Source organism: Leptodactylus fuscus, chromosome 1, assembly GCF_031893055.1.
Source record: "Leptodactylus fuscus isolate aLepFus1 chromosome 1, aLepFus1.hap2, whole genome shotgun sequence".
Lineage (NCBI taxonomy): Eukaryota > Metazoa > Chordata > Amphibia > Anura > Leptodactylidae > Leptodactylus > Leptodactylus fuscus.
Genome location: NC_134265.1, coordinates 47,450,650 through 47,477,350, shown reverse-complemented (window position 1 = coordinate 47,477,350; position 26,701 = coordinate 47,450,650). Strand labels below are relative to the sequence as shown.

General features: G+C 41.7%; 1 protein-coding gene across 2 annotated transcripts in view; it reads left to right on the top strand.

The window, feature by feature from the left end:
* ADAMTS6 (ADAM metallopeptidase with thrombospondin type 1 motif 6) overlaps positions 1–26,701 on the top strand; it is a 190,285-nt gene that overhangs the window by 153,076 nt on the left and 10,508 nt on the right. For both annotated transcript variants that reach the window (XM_075269810.1, XM_075269809.1), the window contains exons 16-22: positions 3,940–4,073; positions 4,411–4,534; positions 5,822–5,902; positions 6,075–6,238; positions 7,342–7,480; positions 16,888–17,017; positions 21,107–21,311. In XM_075269810.1, coding sequence (XP_075125911.1) covers positions 3,940–4,073; positions 4,411–4,534; positions 5,822–5,902; positions 6,075–6,238; positions 7,342–7,480; positions 16,888–17,017; positions 21,107–21,311 — 977 coding nt within the window. The remainder of the gene's footprint in view (positions 1–3,939; positions 4,074–4,410; positions 4,535–5,821; positions 5,903–6,074; positions 6,239–7,341; positions 7,481–16,887; positions 17,018–21,106; positions 21,312–26,701) is intronic.

Below are 26,701 nucleotides of genomic sequence, written 5' to 3'. Positions count from 1 at the left end.
GTCCTCTGTTGGCCTGTGATGGCTTCAGCGGTTGTATCAACATGACACACCATCTCAGGATCCCGGGAAACAAAAACTACTAGGGAACATGGAAATATCAGGAGGGGCAGATTGGTAGATTCACTTTTTTTTCATTTTAAACAGGTAGCCTGTCGCAAATTCTACAAAAGTTGTTTTTTTTTGCACAGTTTGAACAAGAGCATTGAACAAGATGGGGAAAATTTGCAATAAATATGTAGCCGATTAATCTGTTAGAAATTTTCTGTTTCCAAATGGCTGGAAATGCCACAGCATTTTCAAGTGGATGTGTCCTTGGTGTATTTGTAAAGACCAAAAACAGACTACCTCTGTGCAACAACCTATGTACCCCAAATCTTCTAGTAGAAGCTGAGCATTGATGCTTCGTAGTGACTCCAGTATACTGGTATTTCTGAGAGGGATTCTGCTTTTGCTTTTATGGCAAGATTAAAGTTTTACAGGTTTTTGTTGCTGCATGACTGATGAGAAGCAGATTACAAAATGCAATAAAGTGAGGCTGGAAAGTCAATAAAAACTCGATGATCTTATAATGATTGTACATGGCCAAATAGACTTACAATTATTTTTGTAATTTCTGAAGTCTGTCCTATAAAGGAGCATGAAAGATGAATATGTGGAGCAAAAATTCTCAGTTTTGATTTCTTCCAGTGAGAGCACCACACCTGTCCGCAGGTAAAGTCTGGTATTGCATTTCAAGTCCTTATTAGGAAATGGGGTTGAACTTCAATACGAGATTCATTTGTGTACAAGTGTGACGCTGTCGGTGGAAGAAAACAAACTTTTTTGCTCTAAGTAGCAAAGGACAGCTAAAAAAACGCTGCAGAAAAAAATGCAGCAAAAATGTTTTGTTTTTTTTGGGAGATATGATATTTTTTACACGTGTAAAAATACACCTGTAAAATGTCATTGAAGTCAATGGGAGTCTTATTTTTACACGTGTATTTTTACGCATGGATTTTGCAAAAATACACGCGCATTTACTCCGTGTGAAGGCTCCCTTTCTTTGCTTTTTCCCTCCCCCTATTAAATCCATAGTGAAAATGCTCACTATTCCTCAGCTAAAATTAACATACTGTATTTTTCTTGTACTGTTACACAGCTCTTATGTACAATGTGGGGCCTTAAGGGAATGCATCATTAAAAAATTACTTATTATTTCAATCAATTTTTATATATATATATATATATATATATATATATATATATATATATATATATACACTCACCGGCCACTTTATTAGGTACACCTGTCCAACTGCTCGTTAACACTTAATTTCTAATCAGCCAATCACATGGCGGCAACTCAGTGCATTTAGGCATGTAGACATGGTCAAGACAATCTCCTGCCGTTCAAACCGAGCATCAGTATGGGGAAGAAAGGTGATTTGAGTGCCTTTGAACGTGGCATGGTTGTTGGTGCCAGAAGGGCTGGTCTGAGTATTTCAGAAACTGCTGATCTACTGGGATTTTCACGCACAACCATCTCTAGGGTTTACAGAGAATGGTCCGAAAAAGAAAAAACATCCAGTGAGCGGCAGTTCTGTGGGCGGAAATGCGTTGTTGATGCCAGAGGTCAGAGGAGAATGGCCAGACTGGTTCGAGCTGATAGAAAGGCAACAGTGACTCAAATAGCCACCCGTTACAACCAAGGTAGCCAGAAGAGCATCTCTGAACGCACAGTATGTCGAACTTTGAGGCAGATGGGCTACAGCAGCAGAAGACCACACCGGGTGCCACTCCTTTCATCTAAGAACAGGAAACTGAGGCTACAATTTGCACAAGCTCATCGAAATTGGACAATTGAAGATTGGAAAAACGTTGCCTGGTCTGATGAGTCTCGATTTCTGCTGCGACATTCGGATGGCAGGGTCAGAATTTGGCGTCAACAACATGAAAGCATGGATCCATCCTGCCTTGTATCAACGGTTCAGGCTGGTGGTGGTGGTGTCATGGTGTGGGGAATATTTTCTTGGCACTCTTTGGGCCCCTTGGTACCAATTGAGCATCGTTGCAATGCCAAAGCCTACCTGAGTATTGTTGCTGACCATGTCCATCCCTTTATGACCACAATGTACCCAACATCTAATGGCTACTTTCAGCAGGATAATGCGCCATGTCATAAAGCTGGAATCATCTCAGACTGGTTTCTTGAACATGACAATGAGTTCACTGTACTCCAATGGCCTCCACAGTCACCAGATCTCAATCCAATAGAGCATCTTTAGGATGTGGTGGAACGGGAGATTCGCATCATGGATGTGCAGCCGACAAATCTGCGGCAACTGTGTGATGCCATCATGTCAATATGGACCAAAATCTCTGAGGAATGCTTCCAGCACCTTGTTGTATCTATGCCACGAAGAAATGAGGCAGTTCTGAAGGCAAAAGGGGGTCCAACCCGCTACTAGCATGGTGTACCTAATAAAGTGGCCGGTGAGTGTATATATATATATATATATATATATATATATATATATATATATATATATATATATATAATTTATTTAAAAAAAATCTGAAATTCCTGTCTTCTACTATTACATTTTTGTAAGTTGCAATATGTCAATTATACCTATGGAAACGTTGTTGTTCTCTACAGACTTTCTGTGACTTTCCGCCACGTTTTTTCTGCAGCGCTTTTTGGCTGTAACTCACTACCCGGGGCTTTAACCTAAGGCCGTGGCCCCACAGGCCGGAAACGCGACAATTTTGGGAAAATTGCAGCATTTTACTGTACAGGCAAAGTGGATGGGATTCAAGTGAATTCTATTCCCACTTTGCGATACAAACTGCCGTGTGGACATGCCGCAATTTCAAAAACTGAAGCATTTTTGGAAATCGCAGCATGTAAATTATATCTATGGAAACGCCGGAGGTTTCTCCATAGATATAAATGTAAAATAAAGTCCGCAGAGGAAAACTCTGTGAACTTTCTCTAAAGCACTGCGGGAAGAACTGCGATGCATTGCCACCATGGTTTTTCCCGCAGTGCTTTATTGCTGCAGGATGTCCCGTGGAGCCTTAGCCTAAAGGGGTTTTCTGACCCCAAATGGATTTTTCATATACATGACTTCGTGTAGTCATCAGTAACTGATCTGCAGGGGTCCAACACCCGAACTTTGCACTGATCAACTGTTACGGCAGGCAGAAGCCGGTGCAGTGGACTGGTATCAGGCTGTGTGTGTTCCTCATCCATTTCAGCAGCTTCCAGTGCCTGGAGATCAGATAGTGATGACCTATCCTGATAATGGTGCCAGAAACCCCCAGAAGGCCTCATGCACATGACCGAAGTAATGAAGTAACCTCTCAGGAAAATGGTAAAGAATTTGGTGTGGAAGTCAATGGGAGGCTTTTTTTTCCACGCTGAAATTCCACACCAAATTCCTCACCATTTTCCTCCGTGTGAATGGACCCTTAAACTTACAGATGTCCCAACTTTATCAAAAATCATGCAGTATTTAATAGATTTGTGGCAAATGACACCAACTGAGAATACAGCCAAAGTGACAAAAATTCCCCTTCTGATAAATTCTCGCCTATATTATACTGAGCAGAGTCCTAGCAGTCTTCACATCTGTTCATGGGATAGGTGGAATTGTACTTATTACTGAAATCATATTAATAATTCTGACTTTTCCTTGTTTATAGAGTCCTTGGGGAAGGTGCGGACTTATATTTTATTGACATAAGTTATAAAGTGTGCGTAAAAGCAGAATATAACATCGATCATACTAATAGTCCAATGTGCAACTATTTAAGGTGGAGAAAAGTTATTAGAAAAGACTATTATAGCCTTGGCTTAAGTATATTAAATGTTACATGCGGCGTGTGATCGCTTCTCTGCAGCTTGACATGTAGCAGGCCGCATATAAAATATTAATGTCTGTGTCCATTTTGCAGGTGGTGTTAAATCTTGTGCATTAAACTGTTTGGCTGAAGGCTATAACTTTTACACTGAACGGGCCCCCGCTGTTATAGATGGAACGCGCTGCAACGCTGACTCCCTGGATATCTGCATCAATGGAGAGTGCAAGGTGACTGGTTCTAGATGATTCAGAATCACATGGACATATCAAAGAGCATTAAAACCCCTTCACAAATATTATACAATCTCTGTCCATTTGTTACAAGGCACCAAAATTTATCATACTGTCAAAAGGTGCAATAATAAATGTGAGTAAAAGGCCCTGGTTTACTACAATGTGTCAGTAAGATACAACAAGGTACAGAGGGTTAATAAGGGAATGCCCATACATTGGAATTTTATTCCAACAATCAATTCAACTCATGATTCATGATAGATCTTAGAATGTTTAATGTGATTTATGCAATGAAAATGACCTTTCCATGGATTGAATCCCTCTTATGTAGCATGTTGGCTGTGACAACATTTTGGGATCTGATGCCAAAGAAGATAGATGTCGTGTATGTGGTGGAGATGGAAGCACCTGTGAAGCAATAGAGGGCTTCTTCAATGATTCATTGCCTAGAGGAGGTGAGTACCTGTAATACCATCCATGGATTTTTCATTGAAGGACTTATATCACTTGCCATATTTGGAGTCAGGAAAGGTTAAATGAATAAAACGGGTGTCTGGTTTTGCCTCCTTGGATTGCATAATGTAATACATTGAACTAGATGGACTCTCTGTTGGGTCTGAGACCCAATTGAGATTCTCCGTTGGTATCCCCAGTGCTCTTGACCTTTGGCCCACCTGTGACAGATACAGCCAATCAGTGGTCAATCCATTGGTCAAGCCAATCAGAGTAGTGATGATCTGTTCAAATGAAGGCTGGCCACTCAGTCTATGATTGGCTGACACACTCACATGCAGGCAGAAGACCAGGCACCCAAGCAGAAACTCTCCACTGGATTCCTGGCCAAATGAAGAGTTGAATATAAAGTTTACAATATGTTATATATTTACACGTTTATTATCTCTAGGAGGCAAAAAAAGGGGACTTGGATCACTCCCCTAAGTCTTTTTTTTATCTATAAATATCTATTGGAGGTTCTCTTTGGCAGTACTTGAAATTCCATGATGGTTTGGTCAGTAGAATTAAATGTACAGGATACAGTGGTTATAGGTTGAAGGGATTATTTCTATAATGAAAACCTATCCAGAGGTTGGACCCAATAGTAAACCCTCAACTGATCACAACAATGGAGATCCTGTATCCCATCTTTTGAATGGAGTGGTGGTCCACTGTGAACACTTCCATTCCATCTAACCCTTATGAGATGGCTGATAAGTAGTACTGTGTACTGCCATGGAACGTGAATGAAGCAGCATTGTACATATTGATCCCCCACAAAGTATAGCTCAATTGAGAGGACATGGAATCCCACCACCCTATCTTGCCTTGGATTCCATGGCTGATTCAGATGCAGCGTCCACAGCTCAAGACACACTCCTCTTTAGTCCCATTAATTTGGTCCTAATCAGGAGCGGGATGCCATGACGGAATGTCAATGCATTGCATCAGCATCTCATCGCGGCCAGCCACGCGGAAGTTTGCATGGTAGAAACCAATTTCCGCCATGTGAACATACCCTAAGTGCTTACAGCTTGTTGCCTGGGTTTCGGACCACCTCTAATGATAGTCTTATTTCTAGAGAGATATACTCTCTTCTTTCACTCTTTGCAAAGTACTTTTAGGAGTTGATGGTCTTCTTAGAATGTGTTGTAGACCTTCAAGTATGTCATTGTTGAAGGAGATGTTTACTGTTGGTGTTATAAGCTTCACTTTCTAGTAGTAACCAGCTACATTTCGCTTCCCAGGCTACATGGAAGTCGTTCAAATTCCACGAGGTTCTGTTCATATCGAAATTAAAGAAGTTGCTATGTCAAAGAACTATATTGGTGAGATTTAGCCAGGTTTAATTTCATGTATAGTTTGTTTCAGAACAGTACTATATGTTGATATGGTATAAGCTCTTTTACTTAAGGCTATGGAAACCTTTGCACATATCTTCTCTATCTCTTCTCACTTATTCCTGTATACAGTTGACTAACATTTTGCTTTTCGCTCTAGCACTGAAATCTGACTCCGATGACTATTTTATAAATGGCGCATGGACAATAGACTGGCCAAGGAAATTTGACGTCGCCGGAACTGCATTTCATTACAAACGTCCAGCTGATGATCCAGAATCACTAGAGGCCTTAGGTCCAACCACGGAAAGTCTCATTGTGATGGTAAAAAAGACTTTGTGAATGAGGATTCTATGAAAGTCAATGCTTGACTGGTGTGTTTAGATACGTGGCTAGAGTAGAAAATTTTTGATGAAAGAAAACCAAACATATTCTCTGCATGTCTTGAAGTGTTTCGTCACTCATGGTGGAGATAGAGCAGGTAAGGGTGAGCCTAGCCTCTATGCTGCCTGTGGCAAACTATAGAGAGGTGTCCCCCTTACCCCAAATATACCTGATCTGGTCATCTTTTTGGTAGCGTGATAGTGTCATCCCCATTTGTAGATCAAAAAATACTCTTTTATATCCCCCTTTTTTGAGCCCCCATACAGTACATGGCCCCCTACCCCCTCTTCCCCATACAGTGATATGTTAGGCTGTTATGTATTAGGTAGCAGCTGATAATTTACTCACCCATCCACACTCCAGTCCAGCCTGGCCATTGCTTTCACCTCCAGGGCATACTGTACCCAACGCTGAAGAGTGCCTGGACGTAACATGCAGCATCAACTGAAGGTGGGCTGGACTGGAGAGGGAATAGGTAAGTACATTAATGGCCACTACCTAATGGAATAATGCCTTCCCCCATAGTTTATGTCAGGAGGCGCCATCTGAAGTTGTCACCACAGGTCGCCTCATGGATGATGTACCCCTGAGAGCAGGCCATGCTGATATTTGCTAGCGTCAAGTTTCTAATATTGTATTAGGGAATCTCTGAAATATGTAGGTTCTTCTTTTTGCCTGCAATTGCTCTGTTACCATAGAGAACACTACAAATACTTTCAGGCTAATGTTTGGAGTTGTACAACTGGCCTTATATGGTCAGTAAACTTTACTCTTACTCCTTCAGTGAAGCAGGAAATTTCACTGACTTGCACATTGGAGATATTCTTTTGGCTTTCTAAAGAATTGCTTAACTTGGTAATTTAATTTGCTAAGACGAAGCAAAGCACACGCAGAATGATAAGAGTAAATGGTTGTAAAAGTTACTGTACATAGTGGATTAAGAAAAGCTGCTTCGGGAGGAGATAGTAACTTATCTAGACATTAGAGAACTCAACGTTTGTTTCTTTCTTATACATCTTGTGAATCTTTTTAATTTTTTTCAGATTCTACTTCAAGAACAGAACATGGGAATACGATACAAATTTAATGTCCCCATCACTCGTACAGGCAGCGGAGATAATGAAGTTGGATTTTCTTGGCATCATCTTCCTTGGTCCGAGTGTTCAGCCACCTGTGCTGGAGGTAAGATGTCAGAATCTGGACCAGCAGTCACTATGTCTTTCTCAAAAAGAAGGCTGTCCGTTTCTGGTGTATGTTGGACGATACTGATAACCTATCCTTAGAATAGACCTGGTCGGTGTAGCACTTGGAACATCCATCAGTCAGTTATTTGAAGAGGTCTCAGCATTTGGACAAGTGCCTAGACCTCTTCACTGTGCTGTACATTATAGTGCCTTCCATGATAATGCAGTTCAGTCCCATTCATATGATAGGGAATGAATTGCAAATAGGCCATGTGACAGATGAGTATAACATCACTGGCATGTGATAAAGAAGCAGCACCAACCTTCAATACCTAAGTCCCTGGAATCCCATTAATTCTGAATGATATATTGTTTGATCCCTTGTTTCTTCCACCTTCCTATACAGACTCTATTTTACAGAATTAAAGGTATTCTTTACAGTATCCTCTATGCTGATCATAGATATCAATGCAGATTTTGGAAGATGCATGTAAGCAGTTTAGGGGCACCATTGTGGGGGCATTATGTGGCCTGCACTGGAATGGCAACACCTTGTATTAACAGTACAGGGCTATCAACATCAGCTGATCAGTGGAGGTGCCGGATGTCTAACCCCCATCAATATAATTTGCCTAAAAATCCCTTTCAAGTTAAATTGCAGCCTTTGGAGGTGTTACAATCTTGTAATGTGGCCCTTAGACCATAGGTGTGCCCTCCTAATATAGACTATATGTAGTGTAATGGTCACATATTTGGATCTCCCTATTGGAACAGCTTTTATCTTGATGTGAACAGGAATATTTTTATTCTCTGATTTCCTGAAAATGAAAAAAGAAAAAGCTCAGCTTTGAGTTTCGGGCTCAGAATCCTTTACAAATCCCAGACGAAAAAGTTTTACAAGCTTAACTTTTTCAACAGGAAACATAAAGGACACCCACCAGACCCCATTATAGTCAATCCGATCTCCCAGGATCTGTTGTTTTCCCTTAGACAGACTGTTTTTCCATTCTTCTGGTCCTGTGATGGACTAGAAGAAGGCACAGAAGGACACAGATGTGAACACGCCCTTAACTAATGTTTGGTACATTAGTTGGTACATGGATTGTATGTCTTCTGGAATACATGTAATCTGTGACATGAGCGGCGAGCACTTAAGCCTCTGCCACGTTTGTGACGTTTTCCTAAAAGCTCACTAGTCTTTTGGAATTCCTTGTTTGTTTAGTTTCCATGACCTTTGGCAAAATACCGAGACGGATAATGCTTTTTCTTAAGAGGAAGCGACTGTTTGGGGTATTACAGATCTGAGCCTAGTTCTATACGTATTTGCACTATGCTTGTTTTGACTCTTTATGCTGTGATCCTCAGGTATCTGTGAATGGTTTTGGACAATAGGTGACGGGCTTCTGTTATCAGTGCCCTGGTATTTTATTACTAATAACACAGGTTATTGTCCTCTGGCTTCAGTTTTACGTCTGCACTTGGGGAAGTTTATGTTTTAGTTCTCTAATATTCACTTTAGTGGGGCTAAGCTGTAATGAACTGCATTACCAGACACAGCCACTAGAAAATGGATGGAGGTGTGCCTGGTATATCATGAACAGGACACAGTTCTGCCCGTTCAGCTAGGAAATTGGTAGGGTGCCGGATGTCATCCTTCCCCTCCACCAATTTGATGTTAATGGCCTTTACTTGGTCGTCAATATCAGACTCCCAGAAAACCCTTCTAACAATTTTGCAGGCTTCAGTGATGAAATCTCCCAGCAATCCTTGCTGTCTTGGAGCTTTATCTCGCATTTGTATTTTGGGTACCGTCATGGTCAAAGTCCTGTTCAGAGATCTGATGTTGATGAGATAAAACTAGCTGTATAGAAAAAAAGTTATTTTATTGCAACATTGTTATGCTAGGTTCACACTAGCATTTGGGGGCTCCGTCCCCTATTCTGCTTAATATATGCAGAGAGAAGAGGTCAAGCTTATCTCTACAGGAATAAAAAAAGCATGTGACTGCCTGATCCTTATCTCCCCAACATCAGAGGAGAATTGGGAGGACCTGACTTGTGGGTTCGGCCAACAATCATCTAATACTTATGGCCAGCTTAACTTAAAGGGATCATGTTGAACATGCTGTTCCATCTGTTATAAAGCAGGAAGATCTGAACTGAATGGTATAGTTTATATATTTTTTTGGGAAAAGATTCAGTACAACCTGTCAGTTATCCATTGATATCTTTGCTTTTTTTGTGCTTAGGCGTCCAGCGGGCGGCCCTACTCAGTGACTGACCTCCTTTCTGTATAAATAGGCGTACAGATAGCTGTCAGTCGCTGAGTAGGTCTGACCATTGCAGAGTTAATCCAAACTTTTGCAATTGGTGAAACTGCTGTATGTGATATTTTATCACAGAAGACATCCAATGAAAATAATTGGAAAAACATTTGCTGTGCACAGGATATTTTGTATAATTTGACAGTTTCACAGTAAAATTGTAAATTAATGTCGCCACATTTGCATAAGTTTCTGGTCATTGGTTATACATAGTGCTGGGCTAATAGAAGGAATAATATGAATGGGTCCATATATATCCCCATACATATATACACTGCCGTTGTCATTCATATAGTGCAGCTTTAGCACAGATATCCAGCTGGAGTGACTACAGGCGGTAAGCGCTTGCAGCCTATTCACACCATCTGATAGCACTCTGCTTTAACAGGCCCAGCGTGACGTGCTTTCATCATGTGAAATTAAAGCCAAACTTGGCCATTTATTCAATTTCTGTACAATTGCATACATAAGCAAGTTGTCATGTCAGCAGCAGATGTTCAGCTCTTGTATTTACAGCGTAAGACACGGGGCAGATTTAGGAAAAAGTGTCGACAAGAGAAGCTCTTTGTCAATAGCAACCAATCGCAGCGCTGCTTTCATTTATCAGGAGCAAAAGCAGCGCAATAATGGCTTGCTATGGACAACAAAGCTCTTATTTTAGACGATGTAGGCCTATCCTTAATATAGGTTATCAATTGAACATTGGCCTGGGATCCAGCCTCTGGGTTGCTGATCTGTCTTGGGCAGGGACACTGTATATATTCAACTACAGTCATCTACTGTACCTAAGATTGGCAAACTAAGGGCATGTTCATACAGAGTTTTACAGAAGAGTCAGCAGATGATTTTTTTCTTCTGGTTGATTTTTCATCCATTGATCTTACACTAAGGCTCCCCATGGCGGGCCAAAGCAACAAAGCTGTAGAGGTGTCCTCTGCAGACTTTCTGCTTCCATTATACCTATAGGGAAACCGTCAGCATTTCCGTAGATATAATTGACATCCTGAGATTTTCAACACCACAATGGTTTTGGAAATTGCAACGTTTCCACTGTGCAGGGCTGGTTTTAGGCCCTAAATTCTAAGATACCGTACCAACGACACAATTCGGTAACTGGATATGGGGACCCCTCTCCCAAACGGAATACCAAACGCATTGGCAAGGGGTTTGTGCAGCGAAAGCACACGGATCCCATAGACTATAATGGTGTCCGTGTGCTTACCACCCGGTGTCTGCACGGAATATCCGGATGGAAAAGTACTTTGTGATCTACTAATTCATGTGGGCAACACGCGGAGAGCACACGGACCCCATTACAGTCTATGGGCTCCGTGTGCTTTCACTGCACACACCGCTTATCAATGTGCTGGGTATTCCGTTTGGGGGGGGCGGGGTCCCCATGCGGACTCCCCAAACAGATTACCAAACGCAGATGTGAATGAGGGGTAAAGAGTTTAACCATCACCTCTCTACAGGACCTCCACCAGTCACTTTTTCCATATCCTAGATTGTACCTGGAATACCCCTTTAAAGGGATTAAAAAACTTTTTTCTGTGGCTAACACGTCGGAATAGCCTTTAGAAAGGCTATTCGTCTCCTACCTTTAGATGGGATCTCCGCCACGCCGTTCCTTAGTAATACCGTTTTTTACCGGTATTTAAATTAGTTCTCTGGCAGCGATGGGGGCGGGCCCCAGCCCTGAAAATGTGATGAGGGCGTTCCCACCGCTGCCCGAGAACAGGATCCTGCGCCGCCTCTGTCTTCTGCTGGATCCTCCCCTCATTTCTTCAGCAGCGTCACTTCTGTCGGCTCGTACACTAGTAGAGCTGACTGCGCATGCGCGGCCATAGTTCCGAGCCCGCAATTGCGAGCATGCGCAGTTCGGCTCTACTAGTGTAAGAGCCGACAGAGGTGATGCTTCTGAAGAAAGAAGGGGAGGATCCAGCAGAAGACAGAAGTGGCACAGGATCCTGTTCTCGGGCAGCGTTGGGGACGCCCTCATCGCATTTTCAGTGCTGGGGCCCGCCACCATCGCTGCCAGAGAACTAATTTAAATACCATTAAGGAACGGCGCGGCGAAGATCCCATCTAAAGGTAGGAGACGAATAGCCTTTCTAAAGGCTATTCCGACGTGTTAGCCACAGAAAAAAGTTTTTTTAATGGTAGAATCCCTTTAAGCTGACAAAGCATTTCTTCAGTTGTAGATCTACTCTCGGTTTGAGATCCTATTTTGAGCATCTGGTTGTTACTCATTTTTGAGAAGCTGAGATGCACGGCTATGAAATTCATTATCGACTTTTCCATTTGCTCTTCAGTAGCACAATGGGAAAAAGCTGAAGATGGTGTCCAGAAACTTCAGACACATTGTGCTGCTCATAAACTCTCGTTTAATGAAAATTGCGTTCATAAATTAGTATCTTGAAAAAGATTCCTCGAATATAAATCTGTTTTTTTCCACTGAGAAGACAAAGGTACTGGCAGAAGGATGAACATCCCATGATGTGATGAGGCTGTCAGAAGGAATGTCTGGGTTAACCAGCTTGTTATGGGTTTATTGATGCACAGTTCACCAGGTTCTGGCGTTCTTCTTATGAAGTGTAATCTTATACCAATGTCTGTTCATTATGTATTGTTAACGTTGTGTCCAATGCTTTGTAGTCGTAGATTTGTAGTCCTGAAAAGTGAGAGCAGATCCTGAGGAACACCAATAATTCCATGCCCGAGACAGTGTCACCTAATCACTGCCGGCTTTGTCTTTGGAGGGACACACTTTTATTATAAGTCATAAATCTTAGGCATTGAAAGTTCTGTGTTTTTTGCAACTGCTTGTAATTGTTCCTCTGGGACCTTGAATCAATGCTTTTAACAATGTTTTTGCAGTACTTGAGGGGAGATTTTGCTTTCAGACATTCTAAGTCCTAAGGTCAGTGACTTAAGAAGACAAGTTTTTGTTGGTGAATTGGTTGTGCTTTATAGGTTTATGTGTATGGTCTAGTGCTGCCGTCTCCAACCTTGTGAAATGACAAAATCCTGCATACGCTACCAGCTGGACGCCATCTTTATTTATCGTACTTGTATAACAACAACATATTCTGCAATGCTTTACAGGTATTGTCATCGTTCACTGTCCAAAGTAGGGCTCTAATTTTGCTATAAGTATGTCCTTGGAGTTTGGGAGGAAACCAGTGTACCCATAAACATGTGGAGAATATACAAGCGCCATGCAGATATTGTCCTTGGTTGGCATGCTAGGAGTTTTGCAAGAGCCAGAGAACTATAGTTTGTAGAGATGAGCAAGTAGTATTCGATCGAGTAGGTATTCGATCGAATACTACGGTATTTGAAATACTCGTACTCGATCGAGTACCAGTCGCTATTCGAATGGAAAAGTTCGATGCAGAACCAGCATTGATTGGCTGAATGCTATACAGTCGGCCAATCAACGCTGGTTCTTCTCCTACCTTTAGAAGTCTTCTCCTTGCAGCTTCTCCGCAGCGTCTTCCGGCTCTGAATTCACTCTGCCAGGCATCGGGCCTGGGCAGAGCCGACTGCGCATGCCCGCTTGTAGTGCGGACATGCGCAGTCGGCTCTGCCCAGGCCCGATGCCTGGCAGAGTGAATTCAGAGCCAGAAGATGCTGCGGGGACGCTACACGGAGAAGACTGCTCGGAGGATCCAGCCCAACCCTCACTCGTGGACTTGGTAAGTATAATTTGATCGAACGTTGCCTACCCCTGAAACGAGCATTTTCCCCCCATAGACTATAATAGGGTTGATATTCGATTCGAGTAGTCGAATATTGAGGGGCTACTCGAAACGAATATCGAACCTCGAACATTTTACTGTTCGCTCATTTCTATTAGTTTGAAGAGGGATTCATGACACTAACACAGAACCAAAAATGGAGCATTGTCGTGGGTAGCCAAGTTTCAATGCTGGGGATATACTTAAATTTTTTCCAGTGCAGACCAAATCTTATATATGACCATCTTTAACCAACTGCAATGTTATATTGGATATTAGAAGAACATCAGAAGAACATTTTAAGACATACAGTACATCGCTTATGTTTTCAATGAAAACCGTAACCTGAGAGTCTATCATAACTGAAGAATAAGATAGGGATGTTTTTGTTCCTTTTATACTTTTTACTTTGTATGTTATGTTATGATGTTGTTACATTAGTGAATATGACAAGGATGACATGATAAAACCTTATATGATACAGTCCTATGAAAAAGTTTGGGCACCCCTATTAATCTTAATCATTTTTAGTTCTAAATATTTTGGTGTTTGCAACAGAGGCTGTTATCTTTGCAAAAGGAGGATCTACTAAATATTAATGTCACTTTTCTGTTGAGGTGCCCATATTTTTGCACCGGTCAAATTTTGGTTTAATGCATATTGCACATTTTCTGTTAGTACAATAAACCTCATTTCAATCCTGAAATATTACTGTGTCCATCAGTTATTAGATATATCAAACTGAAATGGCTGTTGCAAATACCAAAATATTTAGAACTAAAAATGATTAAGATTAATAGGGGTGCCCAAACTTTTTCATAGGACTGTATTAGGTTGAATTCACTCATGGCATATTTTGGGTATTTGTGAAGGTAGAGGATTACAGTATAAGGCAAGTGGATATTATCTTACAGATTTTTGACACTTTCATCAATGTAGGGGTGAATCCACAGCACCGTCTGCTGCAAATTGCTGAAGATTCTTGGTGGAGTTATACCAATAGGTGTAGAAATTTGGTGTCGTTATACCAATAGGTGTAGAGAAGTGGTAGTTGTGTGACCTTTTTATAGATGTTGTGGTCATGATGAACTACATGTCAAAGGACATTGAATTATTTGGATCCCCAGCAATCAGCTGTATGAGAACATAGAAGCAAGTGTTCAATTTCCCTGCAGCTCTACTACTGGAGAAACGAGGAATTACATTGTTACCACTGCTTTTTATGCAATACGTAAAGTTGCCAGATCCTCCAGAGCAAGATAAGGATACCGAACGCAGCCCCATCAATTTATTCAGAATTCTGTAATAAGCTAAAAATTAGTTTCACAAACCAGACAACCCCTTCAGTATCAACCCTGGGATTCACACACGGCTCATGATTCTGAGGACCTTGTGTGTCTTTGATGTTGATGCTGTGATGGGTGTTTTTATATATTGCCTCATTCAACAGCCTGATTTTGGCAAGCGTGATGCAGTAAATGGTCTTAATATTGGAGGTGCGAAACGAGAAGCGACAGTGCTTTAGAATCATTGACGACTGGAACTGTGGGGGAAGCTTTGGTGCGCCTGGGAGGTGGCACTTTCCCACAGTGACGTATCATCTTTTATTTAGCATGGGAAGGATCTATTCCCTAATTTGATTACAGGGATATAATTAGGAGAAGGTAGACTTGCCTATAGCTAGGAGTTAACAAAAGAGAAAATGTACTCCGCTTTCCAGCTGGCGCTCAAGGGAAGTGTCTGTGTATAGGTTTGCATTTTTTATGTGATATTTATGTATATTTATGTGCGCTGTAGATCCACCATTAAAGACTTGTCAATTGAATTACATGATAGCGGAGTGTCCGGCACTGTGGCAGTAGGTAAAAAAAGATGCTTTGGATTTACAAAAACGCTAAATATCGCAAACATTTTCCCAGTCATGGAAAACTGAAATACGGGAAGTGATTTGGTCAGACCTTTACACTGGAGAGCTCTCTAGTAGTCACTTTGCCAAACTATACAATGAAGGGGTTGTTTAAAAAAATAAATAAATAAATAGTGACTCTTAGGGGTCAAAAATTGTGGCTTTTTTGGAGTTGCTATTATTTGGGTTAATACAGGAACCCTTACGGTGCATATCAGCTGCCTGGATACATCTGAACTTGATGTAGTAGGAAGTTTTTTAGTTTTGAGAAACGCCAGACTTTTATCCTGTGTATGTAACGTGCTCGGCATTTACTAAAAAATGTAAACCGTAATCTTAAAGGCATTTTCTGGCCCCGAGGTGTTTTTTTTTTTTTTTTTCTATAGAATAGGTCATCAATTTCCATTTGGTGCACCCTGTATCTATCACCTGATTTAACAGTGTCCAGGAATCGTGAATTGCTGCATAGGATGGGACAAAGGCAGCTGTTCCCCTATTCAAATAATAGGTGCAGGGCTGCAGCCATGTCCAGTGGTGGCGTCAAGGGTGCTGCAGCTCAGTGTCTATTAGTTGAACCCACAATGATTGGATATTGATGTCATCCGTATGAAAAAAACACCTGGGGACTATAAACCTCTTTATGTCGTAAAGTTGTGTACTGTAGACTATAGGATAAGAATATACAAATAAGACATCATTGGTGGAAAAGGGAAATTGCTGTAGCACCACCTTTTGGAAGGTAGTTCCCTCTACATCAATGCATGTTTTTTCAAAAATCTAGTAGAATTATTCTGGCTTGTCTTTATTCCCGGATTATGTTTCTAGATTTCAGTGTAACCAGGCATTGATCTATAGGGAACTACCTTCCTAAAGGTGGCGTTAGAGCAAATTAGAGCAACATCTCCTTAATAAGACATGGTAGCTGTGAACTATAAGTTTACCGTAAATTACTTTAAGGATTAGAAAAACATGGCCATATTCTTCTAAAAATCAAAAAGAGGCAGCACTACAAAATGGTGAAAAAGAACTGATGTGAATTTATTCCAAGAACTACGTTTTGGTCCTAGGAGTGTTGGACCTTTCTGAAGCTATGTTCTTCTCAAAAAACAGCACTGACTCTGAGGATATTAAGCATGTCCCTTAAGTGCCATCCTCCTCTCCGCCCCAATGGAATTTGCTGGCTTCTAGCTGTAAGTCCTTAATGTAAGAGGCAACAGAGTGTCAGGATGTGATGAAATGGCAGTGCCAAGTGGATGAAGAGGTACTGCTAATGTGCCAGTACACAGCACTTCACAGTGTAATGGGAGGAATAAGTGTTTGTACATTGTAAACTTTGCAGAACATGTACTACTCGGATTATGTAAACTGTTCTGCTCTATATAGTCACATCATTTTTGCATGAGGTTTCAATTGGCTTATAATTGTTTTCCTAGGTATCCAAAAGCAAGAGGTTGTGTGTAAAAGACTGGATGACAACTCAGTCGTGCAGAATAACTACTGTGACTTGGACAGTAAGCCACCAGAAAACCAGCGAGCCTGTAATACAGAGCTATGTCCACCTGAGTAAGTACCAATCTATGTGTTATATAGTAAGAAACTAATAGTCCAGTAGCCCATTATATAGTAAGATGAGACGCTACCTGGAATGTACAATATGATTGACTTGGCAGTGACCCAAGGTCCAGGATCATCTCAAGACTATTCTAGACTGCACAGGTCTTTATAAGCATCTGGTAAGGTTCAACTTCAAATAAATAGGGCCATGTTGCAATTCCAAAATGGTACTGGCTGGGGTAACATCCAAGATGCTACTGCCTCTTACTGATTTGTTTTTGACCAGGCAAGTCCATCATTGGCTTTACATTAGGCAATAAGATCTATGAAACACTGGAATGATTCATTATAATATGTTCCAAAGCGTGTGATATTATGTACACGGAATAGTATAATGAACCCTTCATACCCCTGAGAATGCAGTTGGGGGAGAGAAGGATCAGGCCCTTGAATTTCAACATGCCCAGTGATTTTGTTCTCATGGGACATAAGTTGCCACTAGACTCTAGCAGTGGCATATTCCATTCTCCCTATTCCGAATATATGCAGGTCGAGCAGGTATCTGCGCAGAGGATTCTGGAGGTATAGTTGATGGGTGAACAATAATCAGTATGGACAGCTTAAAGGGATTGTCCAAGGCTGATGGATTGTCCATAGGATAGGTTATCAACATCAGATTGATGGGGGTTCAACCTCTGGCGCCAGCTGTTTGGAGTTCAATGTACAGAGCCAGAAGCAGACGGCGCCATATAATGACTGCGCCACGCTACTACATTGTAGTGTCAACAGATCTGCTTCTGGCTCTGTACCTTGAGCTTCAAACAGTTGATCGGTTTGGGTGTCCTAAGAAAGAGTATCACTATACAGTCCCAGACAATCCCTTTAGCTTTGTGAGAACCCCTTTATGACAAACTTGTAGCAAAAAAAAAAACATATGTAAAGGGGTTGTCCGAAAACTTCTTGTACATGAAATTTGCACAATTCTAATTTGCACAATTAGGGGACCCAAAATAATAGTCCCATTACGAAACCCCATAATATAGTAAAAACAATCTAATTTACAGCTATGTGAAAAATCCTTGTTAATCCATTCTTGAGTTAATAGACCCATAAGGCAGTCAAAAAAAGAACAAAAAGATTCTCATGGGGATGGATTGTAAAGGAGGGGCAAACGCGCGCACAGCACAGACAGACATCTTTGGGGTCCAGGAGTAAAATGTGTTTTGTAGTAAGAAGAAATTGACTTAAGTCTGAAGAAAAAGTTTTGTTGTTAATTTAAGGATTTATTGTGGTCTCTGCTGGAGTGCTTCTGTCTGAAGCTGAAGGCTGTTTACCATTTGTACAGCTGAGGATTTTGACAGTCCGTGAACATGATAAATCTATCCAGCTAAACAGTATTTCTCCTTTTGCATATGTGAAGGATGAAGTGTCTCGAAAAACATTTGGTATTAGTTTATTAGAAGCAGCCTCCCTTGAACCTTAGTGGGGCAAAGGCTGTCGAGCGAAGGTTGAACAGTCTGAAACGTTCCCCAGCGAGCTCCTTTCCCTAGTAATAATGTAATCTCTCGAGGAAAGCGTTGACTGTACCACGATTACTCCGGTTGGTGCTGTCTCTTTCTTATCATTACATACAACTTAAGACACGGCTTACTCTTGAAATGGTTATCTTACAGGAGTAATTCCTGAAAATTCAGTTTTCTACAAGAAAGTCAACAGATGGTTATGATAAGGCTCTAAAGGAATTGTAAGAGAAACCTTGGCTATGTTACATTTCGTATGTCATTGGTTGCAGACGGTCTACCATACTGTTGCCTCTACCGCCTGATAATTCTGAACCGGCTTAACACATAGCATACTATCTAGCTGGTGTCTCACCCAAAATGTCAAACCTGTCAACATGTGATAATGAAGAATTTCACACTCCGATATAGGATGAATGAAACCTATGTAACTTATTTTTCACGTCTCCTCCTTAGAGACAACAAAACACAATATGAATCAGTGCACATGACAAAAATGTCAACTTTTTGGCGGCGTTCCAGGTTCGAGCAGCGTGCCGTTCCATGTTTTAGGAAGACTTTTGTTCCTTTATTGTGATAGAGAGCCATTTCAGTGTACAGTCAACCTGCTAAAAGGTTACACTGATTTTATGTTACATTGCTGTCATTATAGAACATGCTGGGGCTTAGATACATAACGGAAGTCATCTGTCAACTCTTTATTCTGGGCCGGTGATACATAGACATGACAGCTTTCACTTATTATTGGCAAGTTGTGTATTCAATAGGCTCAGGTTTTCTAGGAAAAAGAATGCCCTCAAGTTTTATCTTTAATATTCTGCAATATGTTGCCTTGTTTTTTTATAACTAGGAATAACCTTGGTTACAACTCACACCTTAGTAGACTGTTTTATAAACTATATGGGGATATGGTTTCGGTGAATTTGTTTTTAAGCACAGTATATTCAATTCTTCTTCCTAACTTGTTTTACAAAAAGTTGTTGGAATTTTTTTGATGTTGTTTTTTGTTCTCCATTTTGTTTCTGACCAATTTACTAATGGAAATTGGACTCCATATAATTCTTTTTCATGTTTTTGCAAGATGATGCGGTCACAAAAACCACAATACAGACCCCAAACCGTGGTTGTTGAAAGCCTTTAAAGGGAATCATTTACGTTGCATATAGAGTCCTATACATGGGTAACCTGGCATGGAGCAGAAGTATCTTCTATTTTATTGATAGCTATTTCCCTTATACAAGTAAACTTACCAGTCAATGGACTACTGAACTTCTACTGGACTCCTAAGCATAGATTAGGGGTTTAAATGCTTGTGGACACCATGTATAACATGACAGGTTCCCGGTAAAACTTCTAAAAGGAGTCTATCAACAGAATGTTGCATATCAACCCAGCCCTACAGATAGATAGGTTAGGGATACTTGAATCAGTGTTTCCCATTGTGAATTAGTATTTCATTTCCAAGATATAATTTTTGTTAATATGAAAATTAACTCTTTGAAGTAACAGGATTGTTGCTTCTTACCTCTTTGAAGCAATGTGCATCCTTGTTGCTTCTAAGAGCTCATCTATATATTGAAAATGTGATTGCAACGATTCATAGGGTTAAAACCAGGTAACCATAACCTATCTATCTGTAGGTGTCAGTTGATATGCTTGGATCTGGTGACAAACTCCCTTTAAAATAGGCAATCCATAACAGAGTTTGAGGATACCAACTGCTTACTTAAGTAAGCCTTATGTACAACTAGCAGTACTTGCGACTTCGTCCGCAGCCCCTTATCCCTTGCGCAAGTCACCTCCAGCACAGCCCAGGCCTCACACTCCACCATGCACCTGTGGCCCCTCCCCCACCCCGCTCCAGCGTCGAGGCCACCCCCGCGGACACGACTACTTGCCACGCGCACCAGCGGGCCCCCTCCGCGGCACGTGACAACGGTCCCCGCCGGGTTATCAGACTGTCAAACCCCTACTGCACTCCCTGCGGGCGTAGTCTACAAAATCCTACCTCCAACTTACACTTCCTCTTCTCTCCCCAACCCCCACACCCTCAAAGGCCAGCAAACCTGCACCAACAGGCCGACACCGCGCCGCCGCACTGCCAAACGCCAGGCTAGGGCGTGCAGGCTGACTCACCATGTACATGGCATGGCAGCGGTGGTCCGGAGCTGTGGGCAGTCGCCATGATGTTCGTCACGCACTGGATGACTTGCCCCGCCCACACTTCCCTGGCAACGTAAGGGGCCGCTCTGCTGTCCCTGCGGCCCGCCAACACACAGGCGTGCACCAATAGGAGGCCTGCCGACTTGCTGCGTTGACGTCATGTCAGTTCCTACAGCGGAGTCGGACACAACTTTAGCCAGTCGTGGTGGTGAGTTCTGGGGATTGAGCAAGGTGGCAAGTAGCCTATGTTTCCTTCCTGCACAATCTGTAGGCATGTATGAAATTTCAGACCAATCCATTCAGCTGTGATTGAGGAACAAACATCCAAACCCACAAATAATATTAGTAAGGATATCCTGAAGAACACCCTTGATCTTAAACAATTTGGATGAACTCTATATTCTTGCCATTGCAGATGGTTTATCGGTGACTGGTCTGAGTGCAGTAAGACATGCGATGGGGGAATGCGTACACGGACAGTACTCTGCATTCGGAGGATCGGACCTTCAGAAGAAGAGACACTAGACGACATCAGCTGCTTAACTCACCGACCCATCGAAAAAGAAGCTTGTAATAATCAGTCTTGTCCTCCACAATGGGTTGCTTTGGACTGGTCTGAAGTAAGATTCTTACCCTTATTACTTCTTACTTTATCTATCTTTTTGTTTAGATATTTGTTGTCACCTATTGAGACTACTAAGTGCAAAACCAAAGTTATCCAGCAATTCTTTGTATAGGTTTTTTTTTTTTTTTTGTAGATTGTGAGCCCCACATAGAGCTCACAATGTACATTTTTTTTCCCTATCAGTATGTCTTTTGGAATATCGGATGGAAATCCATGCAAACACGGGGAGAATATACAAACTCCTTGCAGATGGTTTTTTGCCCTTGGCGGGATTTGAACACCAGGACTCCAGTGCTGCAAGGCTGCAGTGCTAACCACTGAGTCACCGTGTGGCCTTCTTTGTATAGGTTTTGAGCTGAGCAATTTTTCATAGGACTATGCCAAAAAATTAGGTTTATCGAAATTGCACCATTTATTATGTAGGACTGCAAGCAGTATAATACCACAACGCACCTTACTCTGAAACACGCTTACATCACTTACAGTCATACACATTCCTGAAAGCAATCTCCAAGGTTGCCCTAGGCTAGGAAAGACAATTGAAACAAGTCACCATCCGTCTTTACACATCCTAACCAATACTTATACAGCCTTTTCCTCTATATAGTTCCTGAAGGCTAATGTTCAGGGAGGAACGAAAAAATCATAAACTTTCCTAAATTTTAGACATTTTAAAATGTAAACTTATGGTGTCGGAATGAAGGGTCATGTTGTTTCTATGGCAGTAAACAGGGTGATTCATTTAGGTTTTTGGCACTTTCTATTTGTTTCTTCAGTGATAGTAATTTCTCCTGTAGTGCCTGTTCCCTTATGGGGAGAATTTATAAGATAAACCGAAATGCAGTTTCTCTTTGGAACGTATTTACCAAATTTATTTGGAAAGTTTGGCGTTAGTTTTGTGATTAGAGATGAGCGAGTAGTATTCGATCAAGTAGGTATTCGATCGAATACTACGGTATTTGAAATACTCGTACTCGATCGAGTACCACTCGCTGTTCGAATGGAAAAGTTTGATGCAGAACCAGCATTGATTGGCCGAATGCTATACAATCGGCCAATCAACGCTGGTTCTTCTCCTACCTTTAGAAGTCTTCTCCGTGCAGCTTCCCCGCGGCGTCTTCCGGCTCTGAATTCACTCTGCCAGGCATCGGGCCTGGGCAGAGCCGACTGCGCATGCCCGCTTGTAGTGCGGACATGCGCAGTCGGCTCTGCCCAGGCCCGATGCCTGGCAGAGTGAATTCAGAGCCGGAAGATGCCGCGGGGACGCTACATGGAGAAGACTGCTCGGAGGATCCAGCCTGACCCTCACTCGTGGACTTGGTAAGTATAATTTGATCGAACGTTGCCTACCCCTGAAACGAGCATTTCCCCCCCATAGACTATAATAGGGTTCGATATTCTATTCGAGTAGTCGAACATTGAGGGGCTACTCGAAACGAATATCGAATCTCGAACATTTTACTGTTCACTCATCTCTATTTGTGATGCGTTGAGATCATAGATAACTAAGATACTGTGAGTCACGGTCTCCAAACACGGTGCAGTCCAGGGGCTATGGCTGATAATTGGACTGTAGTTTCCAGAATGGAGCCACCAGTGTGCATGGGTCCTTCAAAGATTTGTCTCATCACGACAACTGCTTGAATTTGAGAGCCACTCCAGTGATATTTTGAGATTCATGAGTTCGGCTTCCAAATATATTTTCCTAGGCAGAAAAATCAGTTGAATATTTCCCCTACATCCAAGTGGGACAACTCCTTATAACTTGGCTCATAAATGTGTATATTTTGGGTTGTGCCAGTGACCCATAAGTAGATATATATGTATCATATCTTCGCGACTAGATCAAATGGTTGATAACCTCTATTATTGAACCCGATTTTGCCCAGATAAAAAGTCTGTTCGATACACAACCACAAAGAACATGCCACCAAATCCCAGCGACAGCAGATCAAACGTAATTCTCAGTTTATCATGTCAGCTTCTAATAAAACCTCCAATCACTTTTCAAAGGATGACGTCTCCTCGCCAGATAATTCTATGCCAATAATTTACTGTATGCGATAAACCTAAAACTCGCTCAGTCTTAACCTCTTTCGAGCTGGTCCGCTCCGTCTTCCCCAGCACAGATGTGCTACAATTATTGGACTAGACTGTAAATTGCAGGAGATGGTTAAAATCCCCAGTTGCGTTCTGGCATGGCCTGCAGATCCTCAGTCTGGGGTATTTTTGGGGTTGATGAAAACAGTAGGAGAGAGCTTGCCGTGTTTCTTAGAAGCCATGATAGGTTTATATTTCTTAGAAAACAAAGATTGCACTTAATGTAACAGCTTGACAGTGCTATACAGCAAAGATAACTGCGGATTTTGCTGAAATCCATGTCTTTGAGAAAGAACAGATCGGAGTTGTTCTTTTCAGCATGCACACTATGAAGTCTAGCTGTCGTTCCATCCTAGTAATTCATTAGATTACAATGTGCACTCTATAATAAAAATAAGCGCATTTTGTGCTCACATAAAAGAATTTCCACGCGTTTTCGCTTTCCCTCTGAAGTGCTTGGGTTACTAAAACACTCCGAAGACTGATTGAACTGTAAAAAAGAATTTAAATAAAACATTGTTATCTCAGAAATGTGGTAAGTGGGTGCCACATGAAAGCGGTTCGGAAAATGCCAGCATATTGGCACGGTGCAGTAAAAACATCCATGCATACCAGAACTGGGGGGATCACATTTGTTTTTCAGCGCTAGATAAATATATAAGGGGGGTTTTTTTTTCTATTTTATTTTTTTTCTTTCCAGTCTGGAACATTTGTACACCAGGGACTGAGGGCCATGGTCGGTTTCTTAAAGGTGCAGAGTGGTTGGCGGATAAGACATCTTATTTAAGGAATGTAATCTGTACTAGCTGCGGCATTTTGTTCATTTAGAATCTGGCATGTGGAATCGAGCATCAGTTCTTTAGCGAACATGTTTCTTTATGTTAACCCTATGTTATACAGCTGTAACCATCCTGTGATACAGGTACAGAGTTGTACATAGATGTGTATTGCAGGCACATTGTGGCTGCCATTTTTGTATGACTACTAGAAAGCCGGGTAAAAAATATGCAAATCTATTCTCTAGGATGTTAGGAGAACAGTGCCTCTGTATGCTGCCCTCTAGAGGGCAGCCCCCTTAACATCATGCATGACTCAGTTAATAAGCCTATTAACATGATGCAGAGTTTATTGGCAAGTTAGTATATCTATCCCAAAAGGAACAGAAAGCCTACAGGCACTGCACTACCTGGTCCATTTCTACATATTGGTAGGCTGCTCTGTGGGTGCTGCCAGGAGCGTTACTTAAAAACTCAGGGTTCCGATGCAAAATTTTTATTGAGGCCCTATTTCTAAATTGTGCTATTAAGAATATTGGTGATTTTTATGGGGGTCCCTTAGGGTTCAGGGTTGATAGTGACTGTTATTGCTACATCCCCTATAGCTTTGCCTCTGGAAATCAGAAAAGATATCAAAGAAGTTGAATCCACCTTAGAGTGGTGAGGGTAAACTGTGGATCTTCTTGGTTTATGGGCCAGTTGGTAGGTGCGACCTTTACGCTATATATACGCTGTGTAAAATTTGATATGGAGATCTGTGCAGAGGAACACAGAGGCTCCAGTTTGTAAACTACTGAATGTACAGTTCTTAAAGGGGATTCCTGGCTCTAAGGCTGGTCTTACACGATCGTAGTGCTTTTACGGTCCGCATGTTGCCGATCAGCAACACTTGTTGCTGATCATCAACATACACTCCACAGATGCCCGTAAACTACCGCACTCGCCCATAGAGTTCTATGGGCGAGTCTGTGCAGTGCCGTGAATTGCGACCATTACGGACATGTTCTAAAAAGTGCAGACCTCGGTTGTGGCTCAGCACACCACGGATAAAATATCCGGTGGTGTAAGAGGTCGCATTGAGTATAATGTGTCTGCAATTGAAAACCCTCAATTGCGGACCATTTGCGGTCTTAAACTACTGTCGTGTAAGAGCAGCCTAAACACCACAGGATATATAAGTCATTACAATCTCATCTGTGATGGGGTCAACACCCAGATACTGCACCAATCCGCTGATCCGATTGAAACCAGATATCGGAAGCTGTGGCAGAATGGCAGCGGAAGCAGGTCTGGTCCTACTCATGCAATAGGAGCCACCACTATTCAGTAGTCCTCTTCTGCTCCGCATTCATTATTATTGCTTCTGGCACCCGGAGGCAGCCAAATCATCTGTTCTTGGTCTGGTTGTCTTAGCCCCATAGATAAGATACAGAGGACCTAAACTGTCTTTAGATTATCAGTATCAAAAATGCATATGGGGCTGGAAAATCCCTTTAAGAACATGATCCAATGGTTCAGAAGGTTTTTTTTTTTTTATTTTAATAGGTGTTGCCTTCACTTTGACCCCTGGCAATTGCCTTAATGTTGGCTTTACTCTGGGACAAAGGAAAGATAATGTTGCCCCCACTTCACCCCCTGTTACAGCCAAGAAAAGTGAGAGCCATCACTCGGCCTTCCATTACTGGTCACATTGAGAGCAGTTATCTCTCTCATAAAACACATTGCAGCTTTTAATATTAACAAGCATGAAACACTGTGATCCATTCTCTAGAGCTGACTAATCTAAGCGGCCAGCAAATGACGCCCCATATGTTATTTAGAGGTGAGATGACAAGACTGGTTCAATGAGGCAGCTTCAGGTCAAGGGTTCCAGAAGATATGTTTATCAGCACCATGAGGCACATCATCTATGGGACCTCTAATATGATAGACTTCTAAATGTTTATTAAGTAAAGTAATAATGTCAGTGTTAGGGTGAGATTGACCTTGGAACGTCTGATATCCTTGGCAGAGGCAAGCTAGGGGAGTAATTTGAGATTTAGATGTACAAGACGGCTTCGTTGGGATTTCGAATATCTCAAACAGATGGTACAAGAGGTTTATTGGAACCCGTGTTACAGAGAAAAAGCTTTACTTCTAAATAAGAAAACAAAATGCTTTGATGACCGGGGGCACCGTCTGATGTTGTGCAAGTCCTCCTAGAGAGCATTTACTGAAATGGGGAAATCTGTGAAATTTAAGACCGTTGTGCTACAAGATTCAGCCTCAGATCTGCCGTCTCCTTGCTTTGCAATTTAAGAGAATTTCGACCTACAATATTACCAATACATATAACTCAGTAAGTTCTTCTCATCTCTGCGCCTTAAGAATTAGGCTTACATGTTTCGATCTAAGAATTGGAGAGAATGTTGTGTGACCAATATAAGTGTATACATACATGTTACCGATTTATTGCAAAAAATTCTATTTATTTCCATTTTTTTGAGAGTAAGAGTTTTTAAATTTTGTA